General features: G+C 36.4%; 1 protein-coding gene across 1 annotated transcript in view; it reads right to left on the bottom strand.

The window, feature by feature from the left end:
- LOC107749421 (ephrin type-B receptor 2-like) overlaps positions 1-13,250 on the bottom strand; it is a 173,261-nt gene extending 160,011 nt beyond the window's left edge. Inside the window, exon 1 of the mRNA XM_016564569.1 lies at positions 13,088-13,250. Within this exon, the coding sequence (XP_016420055.1) occupies positions 13,088-13,142 (55 nt within the window). The 5' untranslated portion in view covers positions 13,143-13,250. The remainder of the gene's footprint in view (positions 1-13,087) is intronic.
- Between the last annotated feature and the right edge of the window lie 247 nt (positions 13,251-13,497).

A 13,497-nucleotide genomic window follows, 5' to 3' on the forward strand; every position in this document is an offset into this window, starting at 1 on the left:
CAGGGGGTGCTGGATATTTGTGGCGGTCAATGTGGATATTGTTGATGAGTTCTTCTGTGTCATCACGTTCTTTTAGTTCTACAGCTTCAGTTTCGGAACTTTCAGGCTTAGTAACACATACAGCTGTTCCCTCACGACAGTGCAACAGTGAAAAGGGACCCGTTTCAAACAATGTCGCATTCCGAACGTTGTTTAAGCGACATACACCGGTATTGCGGTATTTTAAAAATTCATATCATAACAAAAATAAGCACCGGTATTCGGTATGAACCGGTATACCGCCCAGCACTACTGGGTGGTATTGTTTATTTCCCTAGAGTGATTAGGCACACTTGACTCGTGATGAACAGTGCGGGTGGCAGAGATGTCTATGAATGAAAATGAAAACATGTCAATGAAAACACAGATAAAATCCACAATGAATTGATCCAATTTACAGTTTATTCTATATGACCCAAGTGTAAAAGTCATTGCCCTGCAATGTATTCGCACAGCCACTATGGTTGATGCTAGAGGTCGACCGATAGTGGATTTTACCGATACCGATAGCTAGGTTGGACCACACTGGCCGATACCGATTAATCAACCGATAGTTTTTAAAATGGTACACTAAAACTAAAACAGCACTTTACTATTTTTAAAAAAGCAGTAGCAGTACTGAACCATATTTTGTAAATGAGTTAGTGATTTCCGCCTCTAGAGGCCGCTCTCGTACTGTATAATGGAAGCGGACCCTTCTCAGCCACTCGAGCAACGGATGCAACCCGGAAAACTATCGGCATTGATTTTTGCCGATAACCGATAGTTCCGTTAATCAACTATCGGTGCCGATGAATCGGTCGACCTCTAGTTGATGCTGATGGATTGTGGGTAATGCTTGGAACTGACAGCCCTGCTAAGCCCATGCACATGACATCTTGTGTTAGTGTCAGATAAAAACGGCATTCAACATATGCGACGTGAAAAATAACATTCTGCACATTAACTCCATCACATGACTTATTCATTTTCATAGAACCGCCTCAGTCACATCCTCCTCTTCACATTTATTCCCTCGGGAGGCTGTGTAGATTTTCCAGCTGCCTGCCTGGATGATCCATGATGATTATTATCTGAAAGGTAGAGCTGGTGGAAGGTATGGAAAATAGTCATCACTCTTTGCTATACATATATTGCGCTCCTGTTTCAGTGAGCAGTGTTACTTCATGGCTACAGTGGTTCCAGACATTGTTTAACCAACCCCATGGATGCATATCTCAGTAACTTGACTAAAAAAAAAATATTTCTTGGATGGACACACTTCAAATAATAACAATAAAATAGGCAATGTATTTTGTTTGTCCTTTCCTTTTAGTTCTGAAAAGCTGATTCCAATAGAAACAAAATGACCTCTCATTATTGAGGCTTCATATTTTCCACTGATTATTCCTGCTGCACACTAATTGATGGGTTGAAGCTCAAATAATGAATTGCTTATCATTCTAAAGACATCTTTTATCCTTACATTCTTGAAACGTCAAATGAACGTAGCTGAATAAATGAAAGCTGATGAGGATCCAAAAATAACTTTTTGCTACCCCAGTCAGTAAATGGGTGAATTGAGAAAATGCACGGCCATAAATATATTTAAGTAGGCCATGAAACTGTATTTAGCATCATTTCACAACAACACAGATCAAGACATCACTTACAGAATTATAAACAAGATCAGCCACTTTCTGTCTGTCATAAAACTGCACCTGTCACACAAAAACATGAAGGCAAGTGATTCTGTTTTTTTTATTTTCGCTTGGTTTAATGCGAGGAATATTCAGCATGTGTGTCACCAGTTTTGGAGGAGAAAACATTAGGCATACTATTTCATATATATTTTATAAAGAATGGAATTTCTAAGAAGGTTAGTAGCCAACTTGAAAGTTTTATTTACAAATCTTTTTTTTTTTTTTTTTTTGCATTTGGTGCTTGGTAAATGTTTGATTTGGACCCTGACTGCACGTAAGACAATATTTGGGAGTCGTCCAAAAGAGGGTTTCAATGTCTAGACATATTTATTAAAAAAAAGAAGTCTGAAAGCCTCACTAATTGTATTGACCATCACACCCACCTGCTGCCCCTTGCTAAGCTCAACCCAACCACGGCACTTGGAGATAATTCAGACAACGGTTGAGGCAGTCCACCATGGGTCAGTCCCAACTAATTGGACTGCAGCTGCTTAACCCCTAATACAACATAACACTACCCTTCTGTTGCAGTGACCCCTGACACTTCTTTATCCCCTCACCTTAAATTCCAGCTTGGAATGTACTATATTCTGCTCTTGTCTAGTGGCCGATGTGCGGCTTAAAGTAATTGCTGTAAGAAAACATACAATTATACACAATTAATTGAATCTCCAACAATTCATAAACATTTAATTATGCCATCTATTATGACACAGTGATCTTTCTTGACTTCAAGTCAAAACAACAAAGGATCACAGACTTTCTGAAGGGTTCATAGTACTTATGAATTAATAGGAATACAACAGAGGATTACCCCGTCCGCCCTTTCCGAGGGCCAAATCGCTCAATTATCTCTTCTAATTCCCTCGGTGACAAGCTAATGCAATTATATGCAAACAAACAGCTCCATGGTAACTCTTTTTCTCTGTGGCGCACTTCGCCTTTCAGCGACAGGTAATTTTGATTAGCTCGGCCTGTCAAAAACAGCCTGGACGTCTGCTAACGCAGAATTTCTAAACACAAGCGGAGGGAAGTCAAATAGCTGTATTTCATTTCAAATCATACTTTATTAAGCGAAACAGAAAAGTGGCAATTGGACCCCCAACATATTATTTCAACACAATTCTGTCACCAAAGGGACTGTAGTATGCAAACTTAGATTAACCATGAAAAAGTCACAGGTGGCCTGGGAATGGAGTCCGGGTGTTAATCCTGTAAGGAGGAGGCTGACACATTGCCCAAAACTGCGTTTGTTCCAGCTCACATTGCACTGCCAAACCAGTCTGATTCTTGCGGAAAACAACCAAGTGAGAAGTGTAATTCAGCACTAGTGTGGAAGGAAAAGGCATCAAGGCAAAAATACTGCGGTAGTAATCAATGAATGTTTATACTTAGCAAATTAACCCAACTTGGCTGCTTATTCTCCTGCCTACAGTTCGACTGACCGGAATGCAGAGAATTCACAGTTTGTTTAATTACAAAAATAGCGGGAATTCGCTTCTCAACAAGTATAGTACTCTGAGGGACAAAGACTGCAAGGCATCCATCACAGCATTCGGGAGTCTAAACGCAATGAAACAACAAAAAGGCATCCTATGGCTAACAGAGACCCTTGCACTCCTTCCTGGGAAGAGGAAGCTTTCTGTGTGCGAGTGCATGTTGTAACCCAGCCCTGTGCAATGGAAGAGTCAGCGTCATAGTGGTCCGAGACAGTTGTTGCATTTGCCATTGACAGGGATGAAAGCAATAACATCAGGCTGAGTTATAACAGAACCACAGGTCACATCTCCAAGGAGCCAATATAAGTCAAGCCGTCAGCCCCCAGCCTGAGAGAAAGGATGTATGCAGTCAAAACCTGGCAGACATCACGCGGCGGCGGAAATACCAGGAGACGTCAAGTGTGTGCAGGGTAACAGCAGTTCAGGTGAATGCAGCCTCTCTTTGTGATGCAGATGAGGATGCAATCAGCCTGCCTTTATCTCTGAAGACAGACTGTATTCTGGGAGACACAGAGCAGTGCTGCGCCAGTTCAGAGGAATTGTGTTTGTCGAATGCCTTGATGGAAGGCAGATGTTTAATAGTGTGGTCTGACCTCCTGCAAGAACACACAACTGTCTCTAACTTCAGCTCAAGAAGATTGTTCTTATAGGGACAGTTCACCCAATGAAAACTGTCATCATTTACTCACTCTCATGTCGTTCCAAACCTCTAAGACTTTTTCTTATGCGGAACTCAAAACCATATTTCGAAGAACTGCTATTGTGCATACAATGATGTCCAAAAACACACTGAACACTATTGATTTTACTGTATGGGAAGTCATACAGGTTTAAAACAACATTAGGGTGACTAGGCTAAATGCTGACAGATTTATTTTTTTTTTTTCAGATTTTTTTAATAATGTAAATGTAAGAATAACTTTTATATTGTTAGTAATAATTCAAGATGAACTTGTACTGGGCTGAAACAGTTCGGGTTTTCTTGATTATGCATTTACCATTTTTAAATCTTTTTCATGTTAAAAAGTAAATGTCAAATATGACACAACAGACTTTGAGGAATGTTTATTTGTGTATCTCTCAATAATCACTGAATTGCAATGAATTGCATATACGAGCCATAAAAAATGAAATACAATACTAAACAAAAACATATGCAATATATATATATATATTGTACATATTTTGTATCATATATATTGTTCATACAGTATTTTTATACATAAGTATGTGTTTTTGTTGAGTATCTTATTTTTAGAGAGATATACATATATGTGTGTGTGTATACACATCCTTGAAAAAATTCCATGTATGGTTGACCTCAAACTAAATTTAAATTCAATATTGCTAACTAAATGCTGCATGATTAAATGATTAACAATAAATTATCATTTAAGAATTTTAAGTATTGAACTGATTTTATGAAATAGGCTACAATGTCTATAAACCACAGAGTATGTATGGAAAAAATATCTTGATTTATAACCCTAAAAGGGCAATGTATCCCCTGAGATACAAACATTTACAGGCAGATTATGAAAAATGTAAAAATTTAATTTATAAAATATCAACATATAATAAGCAAACGCTTAACAACAACTTTTTAAACATGTAAGTCCACTACAAATATTGGAAATATGAAATACATCAACTTTTATCTGAGGGTGAGTATTTCCCCACTACAGGCGGTCATGATGTTTTTAAATGCTTCCTGTGAGCTAAAAAAAGAATGCATGAACAAAGTCACCAGATCTAAATAATCACAACAAAACACCCTTTCAACATGAAACCAAGAAATGAGACCTGCACTTCCGCTGCCTCTCCCCACAGCCTTTCAAATGTTTGTATCCCCCAGGATACGTCGCCCTTTTTAGGGTTAATATTCAGGTGAACTATCTCTTTAAGATTGGTAGAGAAGTTAGTTCTTCCAGAAACTACTAACCACATAATCTAAAGCCCAATTCGGACGGGACTAGTTTTCCAAACGACATTTGAGTTACAATTCTTGTCAGCCGACATCTGTGATTTCATGTACGGATTCGGACGGGACTAACATATCCGTGTTTATTACCGAGGTAGGAGTGTCTGTGTTTTACATGTGGGCATCGCAGAAGATCATATGTTCAGGATGCGTGGATTGCGTATGGTCATATGACCGATCAATGGCAAGTAAACATTTGTAAAATTGTATAAAAAACATAAATTAAAAAAATAAACATTAATTTAACATGATGATTTTATAGAACTGGGTTCTTATAATAAACCCACTGGAATAAAAACGTTTTAACTTATATAATTTACACGTTAAGTAATTAAGTGCAGAAATGAAAGTTATCTTACCTGAAACTGATATTACAGTAGCCAGTCTTAACAGTTTACGTGATTTGGCTCTTCTTGTTGATTTAATTTTTTTATTTCTTCGCAGTGTACCAAACACATCTGCATCCATTATTGGTGTGCAGAAACTTGAATACCGGCACGCTAGCGAGAGATTGTACGGTAGTTCACGTTGACCAAAACACACAAGAAAAAGCATTTTGGAAAAAACTTTTTCGGCAGTCACAGACATTCGCATTCGGACGGGATTATATTTCTCTGCGGACTGCCGAGTTTGCCAAAACACAGTAGGTAATTTGCTCTGGAATTTTTACAGAGGCCGTCAGGTCGTGTGAGAAAAAGACAGACATGGCAGATTCGGACGGGATTAAAATCTCAAAGTACGTCTGTGAAACAGAAATTTCTCTAACGTCCCCCTGTAAAACTAGTCCCATCCGAATAGGGCTTAAGTATCATTTGCATTTCATCACAGGTGAAGGCAGGATGATTAATTTGTTTGTTTGTTTGTTCTCTCGCCCTAATTTTATCATTTGGCTACTTGCATGCATGTGACACTGATCCAATACTATAGTATCAACTGTATATGGATACTAAATTTGTCAAAAAGCTTTGTGATTCCCGTAAATACCAATGTTCCTGTAACAGTGGTTAAAGTGGCCTTGCCTGCACAAGACAAGGTCTGGTTTTATGCAATTAGGCTCCTTTAATTAGCCCCTTAAGACAGCTAGCCAACTGAAACTTAATTAGCTAAACTGCTCCCAGTGCCACAAGCTCAGTGTACAGTAAAAATCACATTCAGGGGTCTATATGAACTGAGCAAAAATCAATACTCCAACATCATAAATGTGACGTCCAACACACTCCTGGTGTTGTTAAAACAAGTTTGAGGTCTAGGATCACTTGCAGTGTGACGTGTATGATAGATGTTCATCCCCTAAGGCCACCTTTTAACTGGGCGTATTATTATGGCTACACAAACATAGAATGAACAATGGGAGTTCACATATGCATGAGTAATCACAATGCTCACAGCTCTAAGGAGTAAAGAACAGCCTGCATATTTCATTTTGAATGTGTTTTGCACAATGCTTAGTAAATTGCAGGAGAGTTTCCTCTGCATCTGGTGAAGATAAATGTAAAGATAAATGTTCTCACAAACTGGGCCAATGGGAATGAGAGATAGCCATTCTGATCCACCAGTAAGCACTTAGATGTGATTAAACAGACTGATTAGGATGCATTAATCTATGCATAAACAGATTAAATTATCTAATCATGCCATGACTTAAATATGTTCTATGTAAAGTCTCACTAGCTCTGTTCGAACCTCGGCCTGAGCCTCGTTTTGTACTGCAGATTGAAACAATTATCACCTCAAGGTAGAAAAACATAGCTATCATTTAGTTGTTTAAGAAAATCCCACATGACCTTCAACCACACACTCAACCGATCCTCTGTAACAGTATAGTATTCTGTAGCATACAAACCCTCATTTATCCTCTCTCTACACTAACACTAGAGACAGCCAAGCTCAGGTAATGGTCAAACTGCCATGTTATTGTTATGAAAACGATATGGTCCTTCGGCTTTGAGACGCTGTGTAAATAAGCACAGAAATAGCTAAGTATACGTACAGAACATAATGTGAAATGAAGATACAAGCTATTTTAATTGATTATCAACAGCAGCATTCATGTTTTTACACACCTTACAATTGTAATTAAAGTTTGTTTAGAGCAAATATGTTAATGGCAATTTGCAAAACCGTAAAATTACCAAGAAGGAGAAAACCTTTTCTTTTTTTAAAACACAACAAAGGCAGTAGCCAGATTTGTAACCAGACAATATAAAAACCAACGAGCACAGAGAGCACAAAGCCAAATTAAAAGTCATTAAAACATAATTAACTCTTAAAAGTTTTAAAACAAATCTTGAGTCATGCTGTAATGCTTCTCAGAAGCCTGAACCATTCAAATTATGAAAATAAAAAAAACAGCAAAAAGAAAAAAAAATACCCTTTATATCTGGCACATACTGGTTACTGTACATGTGTGTAAAAAAAAAAAAATATATATATATATATATATAAAAACACAAGTCGCATATAAGTCGCATTTTATTATTTCATTCAGAAATAGGCCTAATGCCGACGCGAAATGTTTACAAACATTATAATAAACGCTGTAAACATAAAAATACACTACTATTTTAGTTCCCCTCACTCCACAACAAAGCCTTTCAATTAACAGTATTTAGAAAAGAACAAGAATTAAAAATATAATGATAATTATGATGATAATGATAATTAGTAATAATATAATAATGTGATAAAATAATTACAGTATTATAATAATAATAATAATAATTATTATTATTACTAATATAATTAAAACGATAATAACTAGTAATATGTATTAATTAGGGCTGGGTAAAAAATATTGATATCTTGATACTAATCGATTCTCATTTTTACGGAACGATATCGATTCTTAAATCCCAAAAAATAACCAAAATGAACATCCCTAATATATATATATATATATATATACGTTTTGGCGCTGTTTAATCTGGAGTGACAGATCGCTGTAGCGCCTCAGTTCAATAGACGCAGCAGCTTGAACTTATCATCTCCTCCACATTAATACCAGTTTCAGCACAAAATAAACATGAGTCATGACTAAACATCCGAAGGTAAGTTAAAAGAAAGGGTACAACTTTACAAGCCGTATCCTGTCTCTTGTAATCGCTCAATCAGTGTTTCAGCTGCGCTAAGACGTCAATATAACGGCTTGTAAACAATTTCACGTGACGTCACATTTACCTCAGAAAAACATATTTGGTGACCATAAACTCATTAGTCAGATAGAAAAATAAACTGTAGAGAGGGGCATTTTGCTAAATATATGCACCATATAACATATTCATTATAAATTTTACTGTTCTTCAATGTTTAATTTATGTTTGAATAAATCCATCAAGTTTTATGACAACCACCATTATGTTTATATATAAAAAAATTTAAAAAAACGATTTTAAGTAGAAATATTATGTAATTGTAACTTTATTATTTTAAAAAAACTTTATTAAGTGTAATTTTAACAAATCAGTCACTTTTAACTTTTTATCAGTCACTTTTTCTTTGGCAGTATCTTCAATAATTAAGTTTCAGCCTAGTATATCTTGGTGGAGTATTAAAATGGAGGGGGAAAAACTTTATCAAAATTTGGGATAATTAACATTTCCAGTAAGCATCAGAGTCACTCTCAAAGTACTTGCAGGAAACTGCCTGGATCTGACCAAAGTAACCCCATATTATAAGCAAATAATTGCAGATAGTGTGAGATTCAGCGTATGTGGATCACACCAATATAGTCAAATGCTGAAGAAGGGAGTAATGAGCATAATAAGTTTGGCAGTCATTACAAAAATAGTTTTTCAATTTAGTCATAACTACACAGCAAGATGAGTTTAACTCTAACCAGCATGTTTTATTAAAAGACTGACTTGACTTAAACAAAAGTGAACTCCCTTGATAGGGTGATAGCCAACAGATTGTGAATTCCTTAAATTGCTGAGTGCAAAGGCACTCTCCAAACACAAGAATCTGCTTAAAATACACTGCAAGTGCAGAACTGACACACTCATGAAACAAAAACCTCCAGGTCCAACACTGTCAAAGATAGCATGCTGGGTCGAAAGCTGCTGGATTTCTACAGAAAAAAAGCCCATTTGCCATGAGTCTCTCTGCTATTCCAGACTTTCTGCTTGGTCAAGGTAGCCTTTGGCCGTTCCCTCGAAACTTGACACCCATCTCACTAGAGAAACAACTGGTACCAGCACTAATTGAAATTTTGCATGCAAAGTGACAATAGCCGGGCCCTGGGCAGCATGGATTAGACCCTGAATGGAGGCGGATTCTTTGTGAACGCCACTGTGGAGGCCGGCGTGCAGACGAGCTCCCTGCATCTGCTCATTCAGCGGACTGAGAAAACACAGGATTGGGAGCAGCCACTCACTTTACCTTTATCTAATCCTGTTTCTGAACCTCTATCACCACCTCTCCACCCCACACTCTGCCTTTTGTTACCCATCCGAAAAACTGTAATGCTATGTGTCGGCTTACTCTGCAGTGGCCCACACTCAGCATATAGCTGGAAACGGACGGGATGCATTTACATCTGAAAGCAGATTATTCAAACTTGGCAGGCATTTCAAAGTGGAAGTGTTGATATGAGGGCTAAAATGGCTATGTTAACAAACAATACCTTTAATTATCCCTCTGTCTGTTGTTTAGAGTCTTATGGAAATAGATTGTGAAAAGCTTAGCTGAAACAAACTTTGCACTTGTACAAAATGCTGAGCAAAAAAAATAAATAAATTTAGGAGAAACACAGTAACTTCAGAAATTCTGTATGATAAAATTGAATATTTTAATAGCTTTACAACGATAAACTGACCAAAAAAACAATAAAATGCAAAAAGAAGAAACTAAAATAAACAGAAAATATTCATATACAAGTCATGAAAATAGTATTGTGGTACTAGATTATCATCAAAGCTCTTATATTATAAGATATTTGTATAAAGATATTTGTATACAGTATGGGAACAGACGCAGCTGCATATGGGACGTTTCAAGATGAGAGAAAAGTCACATTGTATCATGACATTATGACAGCAAAATGGAATGCATGCTGGGAATATTGAAATAGCGAGGAATCTTTTGTACGACTGGTGTCCTACTTACAATAAAACCCAACTGTGACGTCGTAGATAAAATGCAGCTCGGTCATGGCCTTAGAGATAACCTGCTTAATAACATTTTAAAACCATCAAACATTTAACTGTGATATGTAAATCACAATGCAAATCCAGCAGATATAGTAAAAATTAATTCTCTAAATGCATTGGTTTACAATCCTATACATCACATTGTGTGATTACACTGAACCAACTGTGATGCAAAGTGGAACAGCTAAAAGAGAACAAAAAAGGGAAAAGAAAAAAGCAAAATCAGACAACTTTGAAACAGAGAAATGACATCGCTGAGGAGCCACAGGCACAAGAACTAATTTTAAATTACACTGTAATTTCAAACCACTGCATAATGAAATCTAACATACTAAGGAAAAGTCCCTTGACTGGCAGCATCATTTGATGTAAAAACACAATGAAGAGCTGAACCATATTCAATGGTCACCAAAACCTGTCTAAATTCACAAATGCAAATCCTGCTTGGGCTTAAAAAAGCACTTGATGCATTTTATTCTTACACTAAAGGAAACTCAGACTCAAGAGAAACAGAATCTTATATCTTGAGTGTCACTACGATGGTCATACAACAATTTTAATTATACCAATGATTTTTCACACAGACAAGTACACATAAATTAAACAAAAGATAACTTACAGCAAAACGCATTTGAGTTACCATATCACAACTGAAATAAAGCATCTAGAAAATTACTTGAGAATTTACACACTTAGCGAGGAAAATAACAATACTGTTGTATAAGGCTTTAAGATGATGTCAGATCTCACCAGCCCATCTCCTCTACTGCCTGCCATCACTTTATTTTTAAGGCCGAGGCAGCATTGACCTCTTTTTCAACTCTCTAATTTTTTTATGTGTAAGCGCAACGCTTTAACACCATTGGCTGAAAAACTAGGGTGATAGTCAGAGGAAGAATGTGTAACGACCTATCACTCCAGAGTTTGTGATTAAGCGATCCATAAGGAAAAATAAATAATCTTGATTAGGAGGGGAAAAAAGCATTACAACTAATATTATGACTAATACATATTACATACACATACCAATAAATATTATATATATTAGTATAATATTATATATATATATTAGTATAAACTATAATATATAACTATATTATAGTTTACAATATAGTTATATATATTATATATGAATATACACACACACACACACACACACACACACACACAAACTTAAACACACATACAGCACACCATAGTTAATTCTGGTGAGTTAATTCTGGAAATCACCGTTTATACTTTTCTGTACAGCGAAGATAAAAATGTTGTAATGTAAACATTGCTAAAAGCATCATTTACATTATAAAAAAAAAAGAAGAAGGTCAAACAACTTTCCAGGATCATAAGGACTGAATCTGATTTTTTTTTTATTCCTTTAGTTGCTTCATTAAAAGCTCAGGCTTTTTCTAATTTTTTAATTACAATTACTGTCCACATTACTCATTATTAAAAACCTGCCACATTTCAATTTAAATTAAATTTGGCCATGGAAATATTTCAACATTTTAGGCAAGTCCGTGGAAAAAATAAATACAAATAAAAAATAGCCCCTTTATTCAAGTGACATAATTAGTCAGATTAATATTAAAAACTATCTGAAATTGAAATGTTTTTTAAAAAAATGTTTAAGTAATATGGTTTATGCTGCTCCATGAAATTTTTTTAAAGAAAGGTTTATCAGCAACAGAAAAAGCAGTCGTGTTGTGCTGTTGAATGAGCTCTTATTTAATTAAAATACAGTTGAGCCAGAGTACAGATGTGTTAATTGTATTGTACATTTTTAATTATTATAACTACACCACTGTTGTTAGCCTCACTGTGTTTTGTACTAAATACCTGATAAAACCTTAATCCAAACGAAATAAATAAAATTACCTGCTTTTAAAATTTCCAGGCCAAATTTACAGATTTGTGTATCCTATTAATCCATTACATGACAAATACACTCAAGTATCATTAAACTTGAGAACTACAGCCACAAGATGTTCCTGTAATACCAGCAATGCCTACTTAAAATTCATTGAGCATAATTCACTGGACACAGCCACTTCAAACTGCCGGGGCCTGAAAGTGTAGTCAGCGAGTGATGATAAAGGACAGTATTTGGTTGTTTTGTAATTGTATGCTGACTGGAAACCAGTTTCATTGTCCAACATGCTGAGCCCAGCATCACCATTTCAGCTCTGAATACTCGCCGCACACAAGCTTAAACCAACACGTGAATATGTTAAAGAAGAAATATTAATAGAGAAAAATAAGATTTGTATATCTATAGAAGGGGTTTGGGTTTAATATTTCACCTCTGAAATGACTGTACAAATAAGGGGCGCGAATCTCGTGCATGGCTCGCGCACGCACACGTATCAGCCCGTGTGATAAAAATAACCGTTTTAATGCTCCTGCTGTATACTAATGATGATAAATATATTATTTCTCCAACCCATAAAGCAATTTATCTGATGCTCGCCAAGTAATTGCGTTTATAAGCCACCTGTGAGGATTTTACAATATAGTTTGCCTGACAGAATAATCCCTATCAAAGGAATATGTTCTGTCAGGGAGAATGTAACCGTTAAAAAAAGTCAAATTTTTCCGAGTATCATTCCACATTCGTTAATCAGCGAAAAATGGTTTCGTATCTTATTTCTTGGATGGCATTCAAAACTAACGTGCCGTGACCGTAAACTCTGTTTGTCGGCAAGATGCTGGACTCGCAAAACACGGGGAGAAACATCTTACCTTCAATAGCCAGGACCGAGGGTAGTGTCCATAAAATCCATAGGATATCCATCATTGGTTTCTTAGGGGTGAAATTATATAAAGTCCAGACATTCAAATAAAATGAGCCCTGAAAGCCATTTATATCAGACGCTGGCGCAGACCGGCAGACTTTTGCCTTCCGTTGAATGAATACGATGCCATGAACGCACAACTAAAATCCTAAGCGAGTATGGACGAGACCAAATGAGTCAGACGAGGGGGGACGGTGGTTAGGAGCGCCGCGTGAGATCGTCTAGTGGATCAATGTGTGTAAGAAACGTCGATTTATAAATAAGAAAAACCTTTTAAAGATTATTTCATTGATGAGAATCAACCTGAGTCGATTCCCGTCGGACAGACTATAAAGGCGTGAAGCCAACCAACCCGAA

Source organism: Sinocyclocheilus rhinocerous, unplaced genomic scaffold, assembly GCF_001515625.1.
Source record: "Sinocyclocheilus rhinocerous isolate Xijiao unplaced genomic scaffold, SAMN03320098_v1.1 scaffold889, whole genome shotgun sequence".
NCBI classification, from domain to species: Eukaryota; Metazoa; Chordata; class Actinopteri; order Cypriniformes; family Cyprinidae; genus Sinocyclocheilus; species Sinocyclocheilus rhinocerous.